At 38.9% G+C, this 24,724-nt stretch overlaps 2 protein-coding genes across 8 annotated transcripts in view; both read right to left on the bottom strand.

Annotated features, from left to right (window-relative positions):
* uvssa (UV-stimulated scaffold protein A) overlaps positions 1–7,488 on the bottom strand; it is a 74,647-nt gene extending 67,159 nt beyond the window's left edge. For 6 of the 7 annotated variants that reach the window (XM_085788625.1, XM_085788628.1, XM_085788629.1 and 3 more), the window contains exons 1-3: positions 4,612–4,741; positions 2,998–3,151; positions 1,005–1,181 (exon numbers count right to left, since the gene is read on the bottom strand). In XM_085788625.1, the coding sequence (XP_085644751.1) occupies positions 1,005–1,181; positions 2,998–3,151; positions 4,612–4,721 (441 nt within the window). In that variant the 5' untranslated portion in view covers positions 4,722–4,741. Of the gene's footprint in view, positions 1–1,004; positions 1,182–2,997; positions 3,152–4,611; positions 4,742–7,371 lie in introns of those variants that run through there. The other variant, XM_085788626.1, reaches the window with a different exon arrangement.
* Positions 7,489–9,468: 1,980 nt separating this feature from the next.
* Positions 9,469–21,932, bottom strand: sil1 (SIL1 nucleotide exchange factor). The gene is made up of 11 exons (XM_085788613.1): positions 21,808–21,932; positions 21,323–21,476; positions 19,834–19,939; positions 18,052–18,136; positions 17,871–17,969; positions 16,755–16,850; positions 15,818–15,939; positions 14,351–14,447; positions 12,963–13,127; positions 10,458–10,622; positions 9,469–9,728 (listed from the first exon to the last, which is right to left on the bottom strand). Exons 1-11 carry the CDS (start codon positions 21,925–21,927, stop codon positions 9,525–9,527), a joined length of 1,413 nt encoding a protein of 470 aa, XP_085644739.1. The 5' UTR covers positions 21,928–21,932; the 3' UTR covers positions 9,469–9,524.
* Positions 21,933–24,724: the final 2,792 nt, after the last annotated feature.

Genomic DNA, 24,724 nt, shown 5'->3' with positions numbered 1-24,724 from the left:
GTCTAAAAACAAGCTACTTTTAATATGATGTGTCTTATTTTAAGTATAATGAGATTTGTTTTGACTAGAAATGACATTTTGACTAGAAATAAGACAAATATTCTTGCTAAGATACTTGAGTTTTTGCAGTGTAATGCTGCATTAGCATCAAAACAAAGTAGGCTAAATAAAAAACGATAATACATACGTAGTCTAAGAAAAAAAAAAAGGAAAAGTTAGGGGGAGGGGCCCACTTTAGTATTCTTTAAGGGGGCCCAGAATTCCTAGCAACGGCCCTGCATGCAGGTAACGTAAGGACTGGTTTCAAAATAAAGCTGCTACACATCAGACCGCTCTGATATTTTGTGAGACTCTCTGAGGTGGTCTTCTGTAATGACAGGTAGTCTCCTTTCAATATCAATCTGAATTTACAGGGAACATAGTGAAAATCGCCTTGCATATCATGCAATTGAATCCGTTTTGGAAGGTCACCTTTGTTCTGAAATCAGTCCTTAGAGACGCTCTATACACTCCGAGAAACATGAGGAAAAAAAGTACCACGAAAAACAGGGGAAAAAAATTACTCCAAAAACAGTGGAAAGAATTTGTTAGAAAAACAGAAAATAAATATTCAAAAAAACAAACCAGAAAATAAATTACTTGGAAGAAAATTAGTTGTTTTTTTTTCCAAGTGAATGCAATACGCTTCCCTTAAGACAGGACCTTCATGTCTGCTTTAATATTTGATCCTATAATGAATTCTCAGCAGACTAGCGGGGATCAAGGCCTGTGTCACATTTCTCAATCAGGAAGTAAGGATGAATTTGATTTATTGTCACTTTTTGACTGTGAAAACCACGTTGAACTAAAATATTAATCATAACAGAGGAGTTGAACATGTATCTGGAAAGGAACTTTAAAATCATGTTATTATAGCTGAAGTTATTTTAGGTTAAATAGGGAGGAGACCTGAAACAACAGGTGGATGTTTTGCTTCGGCCTCATTCAGTCGTATCTCATCTCACCTTTTTAACTTGTTTGAGGAAGTGGTAGCCAAGAGCCAACTTCTTATATGCCGTCCCATAAGAGCTCTGCCACGACTGGACGGTCTGGATGGCCAGTGACCTCAGCTTCCTGGCTACTTCTTTAGGCGGGGGGAGCGGCTGGTCTGAGTCGGTCTCCACTGTCAGCTCCAGGAAGTCCTGCAGGAGGAGCATTTCTCACACATTAAAGCTCTGTTGAACTCAGTCAGAGCTTCAGATCCACAACTCAGCTGCAATTTAATGACTGGACATGATAACTTAAAGGGATAGTAGCATTTTTTTTAAAAGTGGGGTTGTATGATCTACAAATAGCCCCTAAGTACTTTAATTGCAGTAGAAGACTCTCTGCACTCCTCCCGTTAGCAACGCCAGCCCATAATAGCCCTGCCCAGAGATTTACAACATACAGTGTTGTGAATGGACCCAAAGAAACGGCCTATTTTCACGGCCTAAAAGAGGTTTTACCTGAAAAAAAAAATACACAGTTCCATTGTTCGCTATAATATAATTTTTTCCAGCCCTTCAAAGTGCAGGAAAAACACAGTTTTTATTTGGAGCTAACCAACTGCTGATCGGCGGGCGCTAACCCTGGGCGGAGGGATACGTGAGTTGGTTAGGTCCAAATAAAAACTGAGTTTTTCCTGCACTTTGAGGGGCTGGAAAAAATTATATTATAGCGAACAATGGAACTGTGTATTTTTTTTATCAGGTAAAACCTCTTTTAGGTTTTAAAATAGGCCGTTTCTTTGGGTCTGTTCACAACACTGTATGTTGTAAATCTCTGGGCAGGGCTATTATGGGCTGGCGTTGCTAACGGGAGGAGTGTAGAGAGTCTTCTACTGCAATTAAGGTATTTAGGGGCTATTTGTAGATCATACAACCCCACTTTAAAAAAAATGCTACTATCCCTTTAAAAGGTCCAGTGTGTAAAATGGGGGTAAAACCGTTATTTATCTAGTGTTCAGATTCTAGATTGCAGCGCTCACTCATTCGCACTCCCCCCTCCCGTCGGCAAAGTGACGGTGGCCTCCGAGGACAAAAAAACATGTTTGCTACGACTGAGACGAGTATTTCAGGAGCATGGAGCGATGAGGTGAAGATCTAAACCATCTTACAATATGTCTGCTGTTTCCTCCTCCTTCTTCTTTCTTTGGTTTATTTATGAACGCGAAATCTCTTCTCTGGTTGGCTGGATTTTCCATTCAGGCTGCCGTACAAACATGGCGGCGCAAGATGGCGACACTCTCTAAAGCTCAAACCCCTACATATATATATATATATATAAAAGAAGAATTATAAGGCTACGAAAACCAAACACATTTTATTTTATAGCGATTATACACTGATACAATTCATAGGTAGTATATTCAGATTTAGCCAATAAACCTTGACAATTATGGCACACTGGACCTTTAAACACCTGTCATAGGTCAGTTGTAGGGATGTCACGATTACTAATTTTCTTGGTACGATTATTGTCAGAGAAATAATCACGATGTTACGATTATCACGATTATTATGCATTAGGCTAATTAATTTCACAACACTATGAATGTGTAAAATCAAATATAGTCAAAATATAATTACATTACTCACTGTTTACACAAAATATTTCAAATATCTATGAATATATGACCAATTATTAGCCCCCCAGGGGAAATGTTTGAAATATTCAGGTCATAAATTGTTATCTATACCAAATGTTTACATTTATTTTAATCATTTTTTGTTTTTTTTTAATACAAATGACACACTAACATTTAAATTCCTACCGATTCAATGCTACGTTAAATAAATGGACCAGTATCGGTGCATTCACCTTTATTTTTGCGCACATCTGGGTTCCAACATCATCTTATTTGGGAAGTGACGGTATTTAGGAATCTTTACGATTAATTAATTGTGGCGATTAATACCGCGATTAATTGTGAAAACAAGTAATCGTGACATCCCTAGTCAGTTGTGGTGTGTTTACCTGGAAGTTGTCGACCAGCAGCGTCCTGAAGTGGTGCGATCTGGAGAAGAGCTCGCTGGCGATCTGGAAGGCCGACAGTCTGATCTCTGAGTGCTCCTGGTTGAGCTGGGACATGACCAGGTGGTACAGGTGGTCTACGCAGTCGTTAGACACTCTGAGGGAGGGAGGGGGGGGTCAGAACCAGCATCAGCACCGTACAGGAGGTTTATACAGAAATCTATCTATATAAAGGTTTTCAAACACATGATTAATATCCTTGTTTATAATGTGTCAGGTTATCACACTGCAAAAACTCAAAATCTTACCAAGAATATTTGGCCTATTTCTAGGCAAAATGTCATTTCCAGTCAAAACAAATCTCATTCTACCTAAAATAAGACTCCACACACAAAAAGTAGCTTGTTTTTAGACACTTTTTACTTTTTTCAAGCAGATTTTCACTTGAAATAAGTAGAAAAATCTGATAGTGGAGCAAGTTTTTCTTTCTTATTACAAGCACAAAAAACATGCTTTCACTGGCAGATTTTTCTACTTATTTCAAGTGAAAATTAGTTTGAAACAAGTAAAAATGATCTAAAAACAAGTTCATTTTTAGGTGATGAGTCTTATTTTAGGTGGAAAGAGATTAGTTTTGACTAGAAATGAGACATTTTGACAAGAAATAAGACAAATATTCTTGGAAAGATGTTGAGTTTTTGCAGTGCAGGAACACCAAGGTGGATCAGTGCTGTCTGGTATAACACTGTCTTATATAATACTTCTCTCTCACCACTATTTTATATTGTTAGCTGCAGTGGCTTCAAGTAGTTTCATATTATTCTCATTTATTTCAATTTTTCATTTTTTGTTGACAGATAATTTGTCCAGATATGTTTAAAAAGATCGATCCTGCTCTCAGTCCACCTCAGCAGTCTCTGTCCAGTTAAAGGGATAGTTCAACATTTTGGCAAATTGGCCCATTGCCATAATCCCTATAGTCATAGCAGTAGGTTTATTACCTTTAATTGTCGGTGCAAGCTATTTTTAGAACGGCGGAGCAGAGCGGCGAGCTGCTCAGAGCTACGCTACGGAGGCTCATTATGGGATTTCTTGGTTTCTCTCATCAAACTCATCAAATACACAATCCAACAACTCCACAACGCTCTGGTGGACAAGTTGTGAGCTGCACATTCACCACGCTATGAGATAATAACACAACGTTACCACACAGAGTTGTTTTAGAGGGAAATTCATGCAAAACCGCTGATGCGCGTTGCCTTCAGGGACAGTTTATCAGCAAGCAGTCTCTGTATTTCCCTCTAAAACAACTCTGTGTGGTAACGTTGTGTTATTATCTCATAGCGTGGTGAATGTGCAGCTCACAACTTGTCCACCAGAGCGTTGTGGAGTTGTTGGATTGTGTATTTGATGAGGGAAACCAAGAAATCCCATAATGAGCCTCCGTAGCGTAGCTCTGAGCAGCTCGCGGCTCTGCTCCGCCGTTCTAAAAATAGCTTGCACCGACAATTAAAGGTAGCGAACCTACTGCTATGACTATAGGGATTATGGCAATGGGCCAATTTGCCAAAATGTTGAACTATCCCTTTAAGCTCTCTGTGTGGGTGGGGAACATACTTGCAGATCTTCTTGATTTCCTTCATCTTGTCCTGGTGGAGCTGAGGCTGTCCCGACGTGGTCAGCTCCTCCACCAGCTCAGACAGCCGCTCCCTCTGAGACAGCTCCATCACTACTCAGAGAAAAAAAAAACACTTCACTTCATGGAACATAAAAACAACATCTTTAAAGCAGAAGTAAGCAGAATATTTATGTTAATCTAAGTCTTAAATAGTTGTATCTTCCGACAGCAATCACTTCTATAGAGTGTTTGGTCTGAAACACGGGTCTGTCAGTCACTCTGCTCTGCTGTAAGCCGAGGAGAAAACTTTCCTTGTATCCTACAACCTTTATCCAATGAGGAGAGAGAACGGCATAAAGGGGCAGTCCTCTCTGTGTGTGCAGCCAAGGGATGCGCCTGAATGTGGTGACGTAGGGACGAGGGCGGGGACTGCTAACTCCATCGGCTGACAGGAAGTTAGACAAAACGCTCCGTTTTTTGCCACCTTTATTGTTTTTTATTTTATTTCATTTATTCTATTTGTTTTATTATCAATACTGCTGATTGTGGTTTTATGCTTTTATCCTGACTGTTTTATCTCACTCACTCCATAAAGCAGATCAGGTTTTTGGTTTTATGTTTTTGATGACTGTGTTATTTTTACTTCTCTCTATAAAGCACTTTGTAACTGTGTTTTGAAAGGTGCTAAATAAAGTGTATTATTATTATTATTATTATAGACACACAATGACAAAATCCTACCAATGAAGAGAGAGTGTGTATCATGTGGGGGGAGTTAAAGGGACAATGACAAACAAGTGTTCCTATCTGAAAAGGTCCTGGGGAAAACAGAAATTAAGATAGTGGCTGATTCTCTGAATTTGGTGCAATTTGGGTTGTCTGACTAAAAAAATAAAAAATAATAAACTTTTAACCCTGTAACAATGACTGAATCCTCTAACAGTGTTTCTTGTTACAGGCATACAAGGCATGTAGCATCACATTACTTTAGGAAATCATGAAATTATAATACTTTTCAACACTATTGTTTGTTTTTTCCTAAACATTATCATTTACTTATAATGGAGTTGAGAGGCTGAGCTTGACGATGTCAATCTCACAATAAAAATATGAAATATATTGTATGTAAGAAAAGATGCTAACACTTTCTTTTCTTAACAGTTTGTTCTTCTAAAGACTTGAGTGATGTCACTTCTTCAATGCTGAGGATGTTGAACTGAACCATTATTTTTAAAACGGGGAATTAGTAGGCTATGCTGTTATGGGGTTGAACAAAACTTGGGGACATGATAAAAAAAAGTTGTATTTCATAAATAATTGATTTTTTTCCCCAAGTGAGGAATATTATTGTATTAACAACTTAAACAATGAGGTTAACTGCAATTTGCAAGTTTTTTTTTCTTTTTCTGGTTAGCCTGACACACAATTTTGGCTGCCATCTACGCCTAAGCAAAAAATTCAAAAAAAAGATTTCTATTGGTTTGTTTTTTTGTGTTTTATAATCCATAGACACATGGATCCTTCAATGTATGGCTTTTAAAAAAGTTACTTTATTTAATCTCTGAGGTAGCTAAACCTGAACCTGGGCAATGCAAAGTGCACCGTTAACAGAGCATCACCCTGCGGCTGTTTTAGGTTGTGAAGATGTTCACCTATTGTCAAAACACTTGATAGCCTACCGGTATGTGTCAGTTTACAAGCCAACTACACCATGCTGTCTGTCCTACATGACATAATTACACTCTGATGACTGTCTTAACCCTCTATGGTACCATGTTGCCCTCAGGCAACATACCACTTCTTGGCCTGTCACATCTCCACAATTCATCCCATTTAATGCTGTAATACTTTAAAAAAGAGAGGAGACCTTAGAGAACCAATAACAATGCTTTAATTTATCACATGACTTTCAAGAAGCCACTGAAACCCTTTTTGCAGACTTTTTCAAAGGAAACAGGTTTGCCATTTTGCTCCACTAAAACGGTCTGAAAACATACAGTAACTTCCTGGCCCTTTTTCATCTGGAAAAAAATAGATTTACACTAATAGATTAGTAAAGTTTAATTTTTAATAGTTCCATGCAATTTATTTACTTATTAAATAATGGAAACTTGTTAAAATGCACCTGTTGCCCAAAAGCAACAACGTACCATTAGGCAACAGTGGACCATTATGGAATCAATATCGCATTATGAGACTATGGTAGTGTGTGTTTAGGTGTAAATATAATGTTCAAAAACATATAATTCATCATAATTTAGTTTTTTATCCTTAATAAATGTGATTTTGGATGCAGTAAAGTAAACATCAGGCTATTATGATGATGATGAGGAAGATGAGAATGAGGATGAGGATGAGGCCAGTGAAGGTGAAAGTCTACAGAGACTGGTCGGTGTTTCTAATACAGTAGATGATGAACCGTAATAGTACAATGTTGCCTACAGGAAACAAATCCCCAAAAACTTCCAAAAATAAATAATTTTTAAAAATGTCTTTAGATTATGTTTATTTAGTCTATTTTGAGACATAAAAACACTCCAAACATTTTTTCCCCACTGGCATCATAATGCAGCGGACCATAGAGGGTTAAAGAGATCAATAAAACCCCTGGCTGCAGATAACAGAGTCGCTGCTTCATTGTCATCACATTAACATTATCACGTTATGAGGAGAGTTCTCTGACATAACTTACAGGGTTAAAGTATTAATTAACTCAACTAATATGTTAATAACTGTAGCCAAACAGGCGCACTACTCACCAGCTACCAGCCTGTTATTAAACAAACACGTCTAGAAATGTTTTCCGTCTGAGTCTTTCTTCATTCATGTCCCAGCCGCTGTTGTGTTGTGTCCTGTTGTTTACATCTCACCAGCTTCCTGAAACCACACACTTACTTCCGGTTCCGCGTACGTACTTCCGGGTCCGTGCGTACTTCCGGGTTGGGCCCTGTCAGAATAAAAGCTGTAGGGCGATTCCACCAAAAGAGTGCCATTTCTGTCCCCAGCATATTAAATGTATAAAAACATGTAATAATATAATATAAATTGCATTTAATTAATAAACAAAGCACCATACACATGAATCACTGTAGAAATTAAAGATATATCATTTTTAATTACTATAAAGAGGCTTTCAAATCACTGAAACATAGCTTTTGTTGCATGTCCCCAGAGCCAAACGCTATAGTTTACCACAATGCATAATGAATAAAATCCTTCTAAAATCTCATTTTTTTTTGCATATTAGTGTGACTTTATATTATATCTACACTTATATAACATTGTTTTAATTAAAACTTAATTATATTTTGGTTAAAATTCACATTTTAGTCCCGTCCCCAGGTTTTCACTCAGTGCTGTTTTACCCAAACACATTCTACACTCTAAAAGTTTTGGAACATCCCACCAGTGACATGTTCTGCTGGAAGTGACATAATTAAGGTCTTCTGAAAGTCAGGTTAAGACCAAAATTAAATTCTGTAATTTATTTTTCCTGAAATTGAATGATATTATAGCTATGTCAGGGACGGTCACTCTTAAAACTCATCCCTAAATTATCTCTAGACAGTGTTTGTTGATATCAAAAGTAAAATATTCAGTTAAAAGACTGAGAGATGAAAACGTTGTGCATTATTGTAAATGTTCCTCTTGTTGCTGGGAAGTGTCACAGACCATGAAACATTCATCATTCATTGCGCTTTTTTCACATCATCATTGAAACATCTTGGTAGGAAAAGTAGTAAACCTACCCTAAATAAAATGCTCAGTAATTTTTGATTAATTCCTGTATTTTATTTTCCAGTGGAACTGTTTTTCAGTCCAGTTCAACCATTCCAATAATAAAAATTAAAAAAAGTGTCATAATTGTTTTTTTCAATGCCAAAATCACCCCTCTCCTCCTCAGCCTCATACTCCAAAAGACTAAACATCACTTTAATATAAATTTATTTTTAAATTATCACAACAAAATAAAATATTTTACAACAGAGCCCTCTGTTTTCAGAGCAGCCATTTTGACACGAGGAGTTATTAAGTATTAAAACGGCTTAATTCCTTTTAGTTGAGGCACATTCAAGACTTCCGAGGCCTCCTTTATCTTATAAATTAAACCTGGGCTTTGCCTTGATGAGTCCACGTCTCCCTCTCGTCCCGAGGGGTTTGTCCCTCTGTGGTTGTTGCATGTCCACAGTCCATCAGTCAGTCTGTGCACAGGGCCGTTGCTAGGAATTCTGGGCCCCCTTAAAGAATACTAAAGTGGGCCCCTCCCCCTAACTTTTCCAGTTTTTTTTCTTAGACTACGTATGTATTATCATTTTTTATTTAGCCTACCTTGTTTTGATGCTAATGCAGCATTACACTGCAAAAACTCAAGTGTCTTACCAAGAATATTTGTCTTATTTCTAGTCAAAACAAATCTCATTCTACTTAAAATAAGACACATCATATTAAAAGTAGCTTGTTTTTAGACACGTTTTACTTCTTTCAAGCAGATTTTCACTTGGAATAAGTAGAAAAAATCTGATAGTGGAACAAGTTTTTCTTCCTTATTACAAACACAAAAACATGTTTTCACTGGCAGATTTTTCTACTTATTTCATGTGAAAATTAGTTTGAAACAAGTGAAAATGATCTAAAAACAAGTTAATTTTTAGGTAATGAGTCTTATTTTAAGTGGAAAGAGATTAGTTTTGACTAGAAATGAGACATTTGGACAAGACATAAGACAAATATTCTTGGAAAGATGTTGAGTTTTTACAGTGTACTATGAGTATTAGTCAGGGTCTTACACAGAATAAATCAGTCATACAAAGATTAGACTACTGGGGTTTTTTCTAGAATTATCATCACCTTTCTCCCCTATACAACGGCCCTGTCTGTGCTCTCCTCTTGCACACTGTGGTCACTCCTCTGGTCATTTTCTTCTCATTTTGATTTGCAGTGCATCTATAAGTTCAACCATCTCTATGAAGTAGCTGTTCTCCTCTCCCAGAATCATCTCCGACTGGACCATGTCCTGGTACTGGTCTCGGAGCAGCACCAGAGAGTCCAGCAGAGACCTGTCGGAGCGGTACCGGTCCGAGCACATCGGGGCCATGGCCAACAGAGCCCGAAGAGCCTGAGAGACAAACAGCAGCAGCAGTCAGGATGAGATGAGTGAAAACTGTTCCCGTAGCACTGCAGCTGATTAGAATCTGTGTTAAAGCCATATTTCAACATTTTGGCAAATTCACCTATCGCTATAATCCCTATAGTTTTAGGGGTAGGTTCATTACCTTTAAAGGGATAGTAGCATTTTTTTTAAAGTGGGGTTGTATGATCTACAAATAGCCCCTAAGTACTTTAATTGCAGTAGAAGACTCTCTGCACTCCTCCCGTTAGCAACGCCAGCCCATAATAGCCCTGCCCAGAGATTTACAACATACAGTGTTGTGAACAGACCCAAAGAAACGGCCTATTTTCACGGCCTAAAAGAGGTTTTACCTGAAAAAAAAATACACAGTTCCATTGTTCACTATAATATAATTTTTTCCAGCCCTTCAAAGTGCAGGAAAAACACAGTTTTTATTTGGACCTAACCAACTGCTGATCGGCGGGCGCTAACCCTGGGCGGAGGGATACGTGAGTTGGTTAGGTCCAAATAAAAACTGTGTTTTTCCTGCACTTTGAAGGGCTGGAAAAAATTATATTATAGTGAACAATGGAACTGTGTATTTTTTTTTCAGGTAAAACCTCTTTTAGGCCGCGAAAATAGGCCGTTTCTTTGGGAGTCCAGCACGAGTCAGCACCTTAACAATTTGCCAAAATGTTGAAATATCCCTTTAATAATTATCAGCCTTTCTCTCACCTTCTCTCTGTAGTCGTGCTCTGTGGACTCCAGCAGCTGTGGGACCAGACTGCACCAGCCCTTCTCCATCAGCTCCCGGTCCAGGGAAACCTCAGAGTACTGCCGCACTCGCTCCACATGCGAGGCGTCGTGGACCAGGTCCAGACCCTCCTGAGAGATCAGCTCCTAGCAACACCAGACCAGACCAGCGTCAGGATCAGTGTACGGGTCATTCTCAAAATACGGTGAAAAACATGTCCCTGCATTTTCCAGACACACAATTGCTTGAAAATTAAAAAAAATCATCCACATTAAAGGGATAGTATCATTTTTTTAAAGTGGGGTTGTATGATCTACAAATAGCCCCTAAGTACTTTAATTACAGTAGAAGACTCTCTGCACTCCTCCCGTTAGCAACGCCAGCCCATAATAGCCCTGCCCAGAGATTTACAACATACAGTGTTGTGAACAGACCCAAAGAAACGGCCTATTTTCACGGCCTAAAAGAGGTTTTACCTGAAAAAAAATACACAGTTCCATTGTTCACTATAATATAATTTTTTCCAGCCCTTCAAAGTGCAGGAAAAACACAGTTTTTATTTGGACCTAACCAACTCACGTATCCCTCCGCCCAGGGTTAGCGCCCGCCGATCAGCAGTTGGTTATGTCCAAATAAAAACTGTGTTTTTCCTGCACTTTGAAGGGCTGGAAAAAATTATATTATAGTGAACAATGGAACTGTGTTTTTTTTTTCAGGTAAAACCTCTTTTAGGCCGTGAAAATAGGCCGTTTCTTTGGGTCTGTTCACAACACTGTATGTTGTAAATCTCTGGGCAGGGCTATTATGGGCTGGCGTTGCTAACGGGAGGAGTGCAGAGAGTCTTCTACTGCAATTAAAGTACTTAGGGGCTATTTGGAGATCATACAACCCCACTTTAAAAAAAATGCTACTATCCCTTTAAACCAAAATTATGTAATTCAATACCATTTTAAATGATGATGATAATTTCAGTTTATATATTTACTGTTTTATTTTATTTTTTTCAGTTTTAATTTCCTTTGTATCTAAAAAAAAACACTTGTCCCACTGCCATGGTTCAACGGTATTGGACAGTGTAAAAATATTTCCTCTTTTTTGTTTAAAAAAAAAAAAAAGTGGTCAATAATGGGCAAACACTGGGCTTAATAAATGAATAAAATTAAATCTAAATTGGCTATTTAATAATAAAAATGTTTTTAAAAGAATATCTGTCCTTGGATTTGGTGTCACTGGTGTTACTGGTATCACAGACCATTATTTTGAAAGGTTAAGAATATGTAAAAGAACTCCCAAGGTCAGAAAGAAAAAGAAGAAAAAGAGCCATTTAAGACTATACATTGTGTGTGTCTCTTTCATGAGTAAAAAGTAAGATATTTCACATTAAAATGTCATTTTTCAATGTGGTTCTTTTTTTGTGTCATTGGTGTTACTTTGATTTGCGCTATAATGAAATATTTTTATGGAAAAAAAACAGTTTAATGAGTATAATTTATAGATTTTAAGGTGCTGACTCATGCTGGCTTTGAGCTAGCTTGGACACTATTTTGTGTAATTAGCCTTTTATAGATATTTGTCATTGGTGATACTGACAGAAAACAAAAAACTAAATACGTTTGATAGATGAAAAAAAAAGAAAAATATTCTAGTTGTCCATTATAGTTGGTAACATGGTCAACATGCTAATAAATAGTTCCCACTAAATTACATTTGTGAAAACTGAATTAAAATTTTTAAAAAGGGACAACGAGGAGTTTCTCCGTCGGCAGAACGAAAAATTCCGCGACAATAAAAAAGTCTCATATTAATGTGGATGAATCTCCGTTACCACTTGTTAATGGCTCCATTTTTGATAAATATATCGTTTTGTCTCTATCGTTATTTTGTTGTTATTAGTAAGGGGGGCGGGGGGGGCGTGGAAATTTTCTTATCAGCCAAAGGGGGGCCCAGCAGAGAAAGTTTGGGAACCACTGGGTTACTGAGTTTTATTAATGTTTACATCAGGCTGAGTTCAACAAATCAGTTTATGCTACTGTGATTTAAGTAGCCTGGTTAAATACTACAGTAATCATCATAGTGTATTGGAAGGAAAGACCATTTAATCTGTATGTATCAAATATCCATTAATTCATTAATCGATAATTTGCATCCCTAGTCTGTTGGTCTTGGTTAAGTACCACCTTGAAAAAAAACAATGTTTTGTTGCTTAAGCTTATGTATTCAGTCATTCAACGGTTTACTAAAATCCATGTGAAAAAAAAAATGCTTCTCACTGTGCTCAGGTCAAATATTTATATGCGATTAATTGCGATTAATTAATTACAAAGCCTCTGATTAATTAGATTAATTTTTTTAATCGAGTCCCGGCCCTAGTGAAAACACAACTCCTCGTTGTCCCTTTGACTTTTTTGACTTGGAAAATCACCGTATTTTGATAATGACCCATATACATCTCAGCGTTAGAGTCCTGAAGAGGTTTTGTCTTGTACCTTCTCACTGATCATGTCGTATAACATGGTGACGATGCGTGTTCCCAGAACTCTGCCTCGATCCGCCTGGAACAGCTCTGATAGGACCGTCAGCCCGCCGTGTGACAGGAAGTTGCTCTGTGCGTAGGGGAAGTGACGTAGGAGTGAGGCCACGGCAAACAGCACCTGAGAGGGGGGGGGGGGGGGGGGCAGGGACAGTCCCGTTAGAGGACGTTAGTGGTCAGCTGAGTGGGTCACATAGATATATATATACTGACTAGATGCCGCCTTCTGCTTCTCAGTGTACGTCAATAGTGCCGCCATCTTGATACGGGGTTTCTAACCATAGACATAATATACGTCTGACCAGCAGTCAGGCCCGGTCGGACCCTTGTAGAACAAATTTCAGTGTACACTGCAAAAACTCAAAATCTTACCAAGAATATTTGTCTTATTTCTAGTCAAAATGTCATTTCTACTCAAAACTAATCTAATTCTACTTAAAATAAGACTCATCACATAAAAAGTAGCTTGTTTTTAGACACTTTTTTACTTCTTTCAAGCAGATTTTCACTTGAAATAAGTAGAAAAATCTGACAGTGGATCAAGTTTTTCTTTCTTATTACAAGCACAAAAAACTTACTTTCACTGGCAGATTTTTTTTTACTTATTTCAGGTGAAAATCTGCTTGAAATAAGTAAAAAGTGTCTAAAAACAAGCTACTTTTTATGTGATGAGTCTTATTTTAAGTAGAATTAGATTAGTTTTGACTAGAAATGAGACATTTTGACAAGAAATAAGACAAATATTCTTGGAAAGATTTTGAGTTTTTGCAGTGTATTTATGCATGTGGGTGTGTAACCTAACCAACTCACGTATCCCTCCGCCCAGGGTTAGCGCCCGCCGATCAGCAGTTGGTTAGGTCCAAATAAAAACTGTGTTTTTCCTGCACTTTGAAGGGCTGGAAAAAATTATATTATAGCGAACAATGGAACTGTGTATTTTTTTTTTCAGGTAAAAACTCTTTTAGGCCGTGAAAATAGGCCGTTTCTTTGGGTCTGTTCACAACACTGTATGTTGTAAATCTCTGGGCAGGGCTATTATGGGCTGGCGTTGCTAACGGGAGGAGTGCAGAGAGTCTTCTACTGCAATTAAAGTACTTAGGGGCTATTTGGAGATCATACAACCCCACTTTTAAAAAATGATACTATCCCTTTAATGGTTGATAGACGTCTGCCTCTGTTGACTAGTGCAGGAAGTAGACACGGCTTCCCCCTGACCAAGATGGCGGCCGCGTTGACGCATTCCACTCAATAGAGTTGCCTAGGAACACAGCATCTAGTCAGTATATATATCTATGAGTGGGTCTGTCCTCCTGGACTGGGATGTCAGAGGGTGTGACTGACTACCTTCTTCTTCACTCTGAGCGGCTCAACGGTGGCCAGCACGGTCAGCAGCGTCTGCAGAGCTCCACTCTCCACAGCTTTCACCTGCACCTCCGGGTTACTGCAGGACAGGTAGGACAGGTAGGACAGGTAGGACAGGTGGGACAGGTAGGACAGGGAGGACAGGTAGGACAGGTGGGACAGGTAGGACAGGGAGGACAGGGAGGACAGGTGGGACAGGTAGGACAGGTAGGAATTTTGTTATTATTAGTGGTGGTGGAAATGCTGGGCGAGCCGACCAGCGTTTCTTTACTTTCGGTTTCGTGGCGAGTCATGAGAATAACGCCGCCGAATCTCCGTTTATGGTGGGAACTACGACGGTATGTGATCGTCTTCCAACCTCTGACTTTAATTCTTGATGAATGAAAACATGAGTCTGTCTTGCACCGGTCAAAGAATTTGAAAACATTTCGCTTTTCCAAAACTCCTCGTTTAGTTGTCCCTTTAAAAGACCAACAATGAACCCGAAGCCTCTCAGGGCCATGTTTCATGTTTGGTAGTCAGCGTGAGGACGGTCATCTTCCAGGAGCTGCCCTGCCCTCCTAGAAACATTGTTAGAGATACACTACAACTCCTGAAGCTAGACCAGATTAGACTGGCTCTACGACAGCCTCATCATCATGGCAACCTTCTATTACAACCCTGCTGGAACTAACATGAGGTTTTGTCCTATATGTCATTTATAATTACTGAAAACCACATGATTGTTCTCTCACACACACCTTAAGTTTTGTTTTTGTTTATTATCATTTTTTTGTGTGTGTGTTTGTTTTGATTGTTTTTTGTCAATGATACAATGTCTATGAATTTCTTTTTTTTTTCTGCTTGTCCCTTTGGATGGGAGAAGTGTGTTCTTGTATTTCTGTATATATTTGACCTATGGCTAAGCCACGCCCCCAAACGCGATGAGCCAATCACAGTGCGCATAGCTAGCCCATACACTCGGACATTCTCTGCTTCCACGTCCATTGAAATGCATTGCAGTTAGTCAGTTTTCATATGTTTTTATATGTTTTTTCTTGACATTTTAAGTTTAAAATGGTCAAACGGTGTTCATGGGGCACATGCAACTCTGACACTAGGTATCCTGAGAGGCTGGGGGCCACGGGGGGGGATTTTTTTTTTTTTTTTTTTTCCCAAGCCACATCTCAACCAAGAGAAGTGTCTGCTCTGGATAAAGTTATGCAGTAGACCACAACACCAACTAAACCTGGATAAACTTAACAAGGATGTCTACATCTGTTCTAAGTTAAGTCAACAATGTATTTGAGGCAACATATTGTCAGAGATGTTTAGATGTTAGCCAGCATCACAACTAAGCATAAAGTCTGCTAGCTTAATGCTAACATATAATGTAAAACTCCATAGACAGGCTAACAGAAGTTAGCCCAGTGATCAGCCGTCATGTGGATGTGTCAACAGTGTTTGTACCTGGACAGAGCTGATCCCAGGACGAAGGCAGAGTTCTCCTGCAGTCGGACATCAGAGCTGTTCAGACCACCGAGGATCACCTGGAGACCCCCCATGGAGCACAGAGTCTGAGCATTGTCCACCTAACACACACACACACACAAGTTACTCAGTGTGGATGTGCCAGTCCAGGGCCGGCCCTAGGATGTTGGTGGCCCCCTAAACAAGGTTTTTGTTTGTGGCCCTGCACTCTAAGCACAAACACCAAATCACTGGTTAAAACTGAATACAGACGTGTTTATCCCTCTGAGGTTTGAGGCCATTTTCTCCACTTTTACATATTTTCTTAAATGTATCTTTTTAAGATACTTGCAGATGTAACAATACTCAAGTGTTTTATGTCTAAATATTAGAACCTCCGCTGTAAGCACACTGAGGCCAGTTTGTCCTAGAACACTGTAGAAAGAAATAATTTAGGACAAATGCTGGAAATTTGAGGTCTGCTTTTTGAAACATGTCAAATCCCTTGTGAAAACACTCCTTCAGTCATGAGAATGAACTGTTTTGGTGCTTGAAATAGGATATGAATACAGTAATAGATACGTGTAGAAAACAAGTCTAAAATGACATTTTGTAAGATTGTTTTTTGAGCACAAATGTTGTCATTCTGCCGTTCTATTTTCACCAAATGTCTCAAATGTGAGATAAAAGAAGCTGAATATTGACTTCACATTACATATAAAGCTCATAGCTGCACGTGCAGACCTCAGGATGTTTAAATGACTTGATGAACCCCGGTACCTTTCTGATCATGTGGCCCCCCACCTAACGGCTGTGGCCCTAAACAACCACATAGAGGGTTTATGCCAGGGGCCGGGCCTGTGCCAGTCTTTACGTGTGTCACTGTGTGTGTGTGTGTGTGTGTGTGTGTGTGTGTGTGTTGTGTGTGTTGTGTTACCTGGTGAACCATGTACTCCAGCTCCAGGAGGATGCTGACTCTCTGCTCTGCCGTGGTGTTGCTGCTGTTGAACTGCTCCAGCAGACGCTTCATTATCTACACAACAACACAACAACACCACACAGTGACATGTTACTACACAACAACACCACACAGTGACATGTATGTTAGGTTCCACATAGCTGCAGCCACAGCCGATCAGCACCTGTGCTGGACTCAGATCAGCTTCCACTGAGTAATGAACTGCTGCGACTGGGACCAGCTGAAAAAACCCTGACGCTAAAGCAGTGAGGGTGTTGTGAATAAAGCCTGCGCTTAAAGAGATAGTAGCATTTTTTTTTAAAGTGTGGTTGTATGATCTCCAAATAGCCCCCAAGTACTTTAATTGCAGTAGAAGACTCTCTGCACTCCTCCCGTTAGCAACGCCAGCCCATAATAGCCCTGCCCAGAGATTTACAACATACAGTGTTGTGAACAGACCCAAAGAAACGGCCTATTTTCACGGCCTAAAAGAGGTTTTACCTGAAAAAAAATACACAGTTCCATTGTTCGCTATAATATAATTTTTTCCAGCCCTTCAAAGTGCAGGAAAAACACAGTTTTTATTTGGACCTAACCAACTGCTGATCGGCGGGCGCTAACCCTGGGCGGAGGGATACGTGAGTTGGTAATATTGAATTAATATTTTTTTAATTATATATATTTTTAAAATCTCACGTACCCCCTGGAGTGCTTTCAAGTACCCCCAGGTTCAGGGTTCAGGTTACTTTATTGATACCCAAGGGTAAACTAGTTTTGCAGTCGAGAGTTAAACAAGCAACAGAAAACGAACAATCAAATCAGAAACAGGACATTTAAAAAGAACACATACACATAAAACAAGAGACAGCTTCGGCTCGACAGAAAGTGCTGCAGTTCATGAAATAAATATAAGAAGTAAAAAACATGAAACTAAAAAAGAATTAAAAACACCAAGAGCAAAAATTCCTCCAAGTTAAGAATGAATAAAAGCAATGGGATAAAAAAGGGGATACATCATTTGAGACCCATTTGAGAAACAAAGTGTTAGTAGATGTACGGCATCAGAGCAGCTGACGTCAGGCAGTGTGTGTGTACCTGAACATCTGTCTCCACCAGCAGCTCCAGCTGAGACAAGTCTCTCTTTAACTCCTCTAGAGGGCGGAACTTAGAGGCCACAGCAGCAGCAGCGTCGTCCTACACACACAGGAGAGAGACCGTGTGTTAGTGTGATGTGTGTGTTTGTCTCAGATGGACACTGGTCTGGGTCTCAGCTCACCGGCTTCATGTCCTCCTTGATCTTCTTCATGGCCTGTTTCAGTTCATCAGGACTGAAGAGGGACTCTGCTGCTTCCTGGGAGTCCCTGGGACAGACAGACAGACAGACAGACAGACAGACAGACAGACAGACAGACAGACAGACAGACAGACAGACAGACAGACTCATTAGGGCTGTCAAAACAAACTTCGCTATTCAAATAGAATTCAATTTTTTTTTTTAAATGAGAAGATTCAAGTGTGGAAACGACGCAAATCAAAGTCCAAAACAGACAAACGCCTTTCTATAGCGTGCGTTTGCCCTGGCACCTATTTGTAAAAGAAAAAAAAAAAGAATAATAACAATATTATTCCCCCGTTCCTTCTCTGAGTTACGGGGGGGTCCACGCAGCAGTATTTGTGTATGGTTGTCAATGGATACCAACTTTCTTCGTCCAAAAAGACACACCAAAAAACATCCAAATACCTCCATACTGCTTGTCTGTAATGTCCCTCTTGTATTGGAGCCCCAACATGAGAAATTGTTCCTGTGTCAGTGCAAATCACGCAAGATTTGCACTGACACAGGAAGAGCAGTGAACTGAGACACTGGGAGCTTCCGCTACAAACAAGCTTAAAATATAGACTTTTTTTTTTTTTTCTCGGAACAATTTCTCATGTCGGGGCTTCACCCTAGTTGACATGAGGGTGAGTAGATAATGAGTGAAATTTTAATTTTGGGTGAACTATCCCTTTAAGCACTTTATATCTTATCTATTTATATATTTATTATACATTTCTGGCCATATCTATATGTATCTGGCCTTATAACATTTCAATTTCCCTTCATGAAGTTTTGTACTGATTTGGTAAAACTTGTTGCAAATGCTACATAACAGATTTGGTTGGAGTGCCCTCTAGTGGACGGGACGTAGGCCTAATTATAATGATATAATCAAAAAAAAAATGGAATCAACTTTTGAATATTTAACATAAGAAGCATTAGAAATTTGAATATGATTTGAGGGGAGGATTGACAGCCCTACTGCTCATACAACACTGTGAGCTCAGCCAACAGGGGACATAGTCTAGTAGGAAGGAGGGGCCCCAATGTCCCCGAGACAAACATTTTTGAAACATGGGTTTTTAGGTGGTTTTTTTCTTGGTGGTAGTAGCAAATATTCACACGAGAACTTTGAAGGCCGAAGTGGAGAAGGGTTCCATGTGAACAGCAGTTGAACATGGGTCAGTCGGTCCTTAAGATGTCTACTTAAGATTTTTGCTTGTTGCCCAGGTCAACTAATGTCCCATGGGTGTTTTTTGGGGCCATTTTGAATTTATGTCGAAAACGCCAATTTTCATAACTCCTAAACCAGACATCATACAAAGACAAATTAACACACTTTTTCCTGATAATATTGACACCAGGAATCAAAAGAAAAGGTAACCGAGATGATAAAACCACTCTTTCTCAGAGAAAAATGAACTCCAAGTAGTATTTTTGTATAAATTACTCAAAAAAAGTTCGGAAATGTTTTTTCAGTCGATAATTTCTCCCTTTTAATAACTCCGGTTGGTGCTGTCTTTTAGACTGATTGAAAGCCTGATTAGTCACCTTTCCAACGAGGTACAACTTGTAAGGATTGTGCATTCATTGAATGCGCAACAAAGCTGAAGGTGTGGGAGCGACCAATTTAGAATTCTGAGAATTTCACACCAATAAAACCATTTTTCATAGCTCCTAAACCACACATCAACAACAACAAGCTCTCTGCTGCGTGTAGTGTAGTGGTAGCCTACCTACCTGTGCTCCTGGGTCCAGTATTTGAGCTGCTCCTCCCCCAGTCTGACCTCCCTTTGACCCGTCTGCAGGTTGAGTCTGACATGAGAACCTGCAGGGACGGCCTGGTCTGAGGACACACACACACACACACACACGGCCAGGTCAAAGGTCAAAGGTCACAGCTCAGTCTACAACAGACACTCTGTAACCTACTGTCAGCACAGCATCCACTATACGTATCAGTGTTTCTCAACCTTGGGGTCGGGACTAGGGATGTCACGATTATAAATTATATTGGTACGATTATTGTCAGAGAAATAATCACGATGTTACGATTATCACGATTATTATGCATTAATTAATTTCACAACACTATGAATGTGTAAAATCAAATATAGTCAAAATATAATTACATTACACATTTTTTACACAATTATGTCAAGTATCTATTAATATATCACCAATTATTAATCCCCAGGGGAAGTGTTTGAAATATTCGGGTCATAAATTGTCATCTATACCAAATGTTAACGTTTATTTTAATCATTTTTTGTTTTGTTTTGCTTTTTTTTAATTAAAAATGACACGCTAACATTTAAATTCCTACCAATTCAGTGTTACGTCAGTTAAATGGACCAGTATCTATAAGGTTCCAACATCAAATTTTTGTGAAAGTGACGGTATTTAGGAATCTTTACGATTAAATAATTGTGGCGTTTAATACCACGATTAATTGTGAAAACAAGTAATCGTGACATCCCTAGTCGGGACCCCACGTGGGGTCGCCGGGAATTCAAATGGGGTCGCCTGAAATGTCTAGTAATTGAAAAAAAAAAAAAAAGACTGATAAAAATATATTTTTTAACTAATTATTATTCTTTTAAAAAGCCGGAGACCAGGATTGCTGCCTGGAACTATGAGTTTCTTTTGTTAAGATGGTGCTCTTTGGTGAAGGGCTGGGTCAGTAGAAAAAAGAGAAAAAACCAAGGCACTCATCTTGTATCAAAGTTTTAAAATGCCTTTATTGTGTTACGGGCCAAACAGGACGCTTCGACGCGTTTCTTTTTTCTAATTATTATTCTTTTTAAAATGATGATTAAAAACAGCACACACACAATCTTCTTCAACAACTGTATTCTATTCTACTTTCACTTTTCTCAAATATAAATCCAGTTCAAATACAGTGATGCAGCATATAAAAATATCTGAGCTGGCGCATCTTGATTGACGGCCGTGATCGCGACGCGGGGTCACCAGAAATTTGTGATGTAAAAATTTAGTTTAGTTTATTTATTTATTTCATTCATTCATTTATCAAGCATAAAAACAAAAAACAAAAATAAACAGTGACAATACTGTAACTCTTGAATGAAAGGGGGCAGAAAGAAGCGAAGAAAGAAGCGAACTTATATTGTCTACCCCTTGTTACAAAGAATTAATTCACAAATTAGATAGTACCTACATCCAAAAATGGGGCCAAAAAAGGTTGGGAACCACTGCACTACATTACCTGGTTTCAGTGTTTGCCATCGGTCTGTGGGTTGGACCACCTCTAGATCTAGCTGCTCCTCTTCATCTCCTCCTCCTCCTCCTCCTCCTCCTCCTCCTCCTCCTCCTCCTCCTCCTCCCTCTGTGTCTTCCACTACAGTCAAGGCAGCCTCAGACTGTGGAGCCACAAGAAGAAAATCACTGTTTCATGTGGTTTTCTCTGCTACCTGCTACTGTTCACACACACAGAGAGGTTATACACTACATCAGTGGTTCTCAACTGGTGGTCGGGACCCAAAATGTAATGTGCTTTTAACATGCGTTTTCTCAATTAAAAAAAGACATTTTAAAAACGTGTTTATTTCGGATACAAAGTGTGATCTCACTTGTGTCTTAGGATAGATTTATTTGTATGACCCTAAGGTACTTCCATGCCAAAGGGAGCTTTGCATCATGACTTGAAGTCTACTGCTCATGTGTTCATTCAGAGATGAGCCGGTCACTCACCCTGTGACCCTGACCGCTGCTGATGCTGATGTGGAGGCAGAGCAGCATCAGGACCAGGACCAGAGTGATGCAGCTGGGGGAAGAAGATCCTCTGGTCCAGCTGGAGCTCATCGTCGTCATGGAGACTGAAACACAAGGGGACAAGCGAGAGGACACCTGAGTGAGCGCAGCTGTCCTCTGTCCTGGTGCACAGACACTTTCACACACACACACACACAGGACCGGCCCCTGGTATAAACCCTCTATGTGGTTGTTTAGGGCCACAGCCGTTAGGTGGGGGGCCACATGATCAGAAAGGTACCGGGGTTCATCAAGTCATTTAAACATCCTGAGGTCTGCACGTGCAGCTATGAGCTTTATATGTAATGTGAAGTCAATATTCAGCTTCTTTTATCTCACATTTGAGACATTTGGTGAAAATAGAACGGCAGAATGACAACATTTGTGCTCAAAAAACAATCTGACAAAATGTCATTTTAGACTTGTTTTCTCCACTTATCTATTACTGTATTCATATCCTATTTCAAGCACCAAAACAGTTCATTCTCATGACTGAAGGAGTGTTTTCACAAGGGATTTGAAATGTTTCAAAAAGCAGACCTCAGATTTCCAGCATTTGTCCTAAATTATTTCTTTCTACAGTGTTCTAGGACAAACTGGCCTCAGTGTGCTTACAGCGGAGGTTCTAATGTTTAGACATAAAACACTTGAGTATTGTTACATCTGCAAGTATCTTAAAAAGATACATTTAAGAAAATATGTAAAAGTGGAGAAAATGGCCTCAAACCTCAGAGGGCATAAACACGTCTGTATTCAGTTTTAACCAGTGATTTGGTGTTTGTGCTTAGAGTGCAGGGCCACAAACAAAAACCTTGTTTAGGGGCCACCAACATCCTAGAGCCGGCCCTGGAGACACACACACACACACACACCGGACCAGGCTACACCACCATATGTTAATAGCAACAACTCAAAGTGAGCCATTAGCTGTATCTTCAAACAAACAATTGAACAACAGCCAGGCTGTAGGCTATAGGCTATAGGCTATTAAATAAACACAGAGAATAAAGAGCACAAATCATCTATCTATGTTTTCATAGCTTTATTATTATTATTCGAGTCACAGATACTTTGCATGTACTGTTCCGTTTCCCTTTGGGATGCCACAACACAGGGTTTAGAGGTTTACAGTGACTACATTTAGCTTTGTGTATGTCATATTTCCCTAATATTATTATTATCAAGTTTATGACATACAGTTTCTTTCTGTTTCTTACTTTTGACAACACTCACCTGTCTGTTTCATGACGTCAGACAGGCGCTGACTCGTGTGCAGATTAGAAATCGTCACTCAGTCACTAACACGGATGTTTTATATTATAATAATAGATCCAGATGTTTTATATTATAATAATAGATCCAGATGTTTTATAATAATAATAGATCCATGCTGCTCTCAAACGGACCAGACGGCTCTCCTCTCGAACATTTTGCTTTCAGGCTTCCTTCCTTCCGTCACCGTCCACTACGCTCTCTGACGCGGACCAATCAGAAGCAGCATGTCTCATTACGCGCTCTGACGTGGACCAATCATAGACTGTATAAATGTACCAATCAGAAGCGTCTCACTACCGCCACCTGCTGGTCCGGAGACGCAAATAATTGTCAAGTTGTATGAGGCACAGGGTATGAGCATGAGGTACATGGAAGGTAACTTACAATTCATCTACTGTTCAAGGTGAGACACTAAGTAAAATTTTAAACTAACAGATATGACCATGAAATATGTTTAAATATGTAAATTAGGCAATATCTAATTAAATATGCACTAATTTGGATTTCCAGAACCAGGGTATATACTGTACAGGAATCTTGAAGTTAATTTTAAAACCTTTTTAAGACTTTTTCAAGACCTTTTCAATATTTTTCAATACCTCACGGCCACTTCAAGCTGTAACCATTTACATCAGTGGCACTTTTAACTGAACAGTTTTAGTTTGTGATAAAGACTATAGACCACTATGATACAACAGAATTCAAAATAGGCTGGGATAATAAATCAAAGGCAAAGTTTATAAAAAAATAAAAATAAAAAATAAAAAACATTGCTCCACTCTCAAAAAACAAAAACAACAATCTTCTTTTCTTTTTTATGTAGCGGTTCATCTTTGTTTTTATGATAAAATGAATAAATTCACACACTTTTACAATGTTTTTAGGACTCAAACTCTTGGACAGCTAATTCAGAAAAAAATACCTTCAAAATTTAAGACTTTATAAAGTCAAGAAAAGACTTTTTAATACTTTTTAAGGGTCTTACTTTTCCCAAAATTGATTTATCACCTTTTAATACTTTTCAAGACCCCGCGGATACCCTGAGAACAGAAATCTGAAAAATGGATAAAGCTACTTTCAAAATTCTTCTTTTATTTTGTTGACATATTAGAGTCAGAAGTTTGTACAGAGAGGATTTAGGTTATCTCTTTTTATCACTCTGTAAATGAGAAAATACTGTCACCAGCCCGAAAAAAAAAAACGAAACTCCCCATGTTTTTAGGAATAAAATGTTTTATAAATCAGGCTGTGAATGATATATCAACAAACCCCTCTGTCTTTATGTGTTGAAATCTACTGAGACAAAATGAAGTGAAATAAAAACCTTAATGTGGATTTTCTACCATTTCTTTCCACTTTTCTGAAAGAAGACATAATAATAGCCCACAATCTCAAAACTGATCAGTGCATGAAATACCTATGTTTTTGCCTGTAGTGTCTCACCTGAAAACAATGTATATTGTATGAAACGGACTGAAAGGAGCCAATCAAGTCACAACCTCACCTACTAGAGTCACAGTTGCATCATTTATTTGACTAATATTTGTCTTTAATTGTCATCATTAGTGTGAATTCTGAAATT

This window comes from Trachurus japonicus, chromosome 10 (assembly GCF_045865225.1).
Source record: "Trachurus japonicus isolate A0001 chromosome 10, Traja_1.0".
NCBI classification, from domain to species: domain Eukaryota; kingdom Metazoa; phylum Chordata; class Actinopteri; order Carangiformes; family Carangidae; genus Trachurus; species Trachurus japonicus.
Note: the sequence above shows the minus strand (reverse complement) of the source record. Positions and strands in the feature narration are given on the sequence as shown.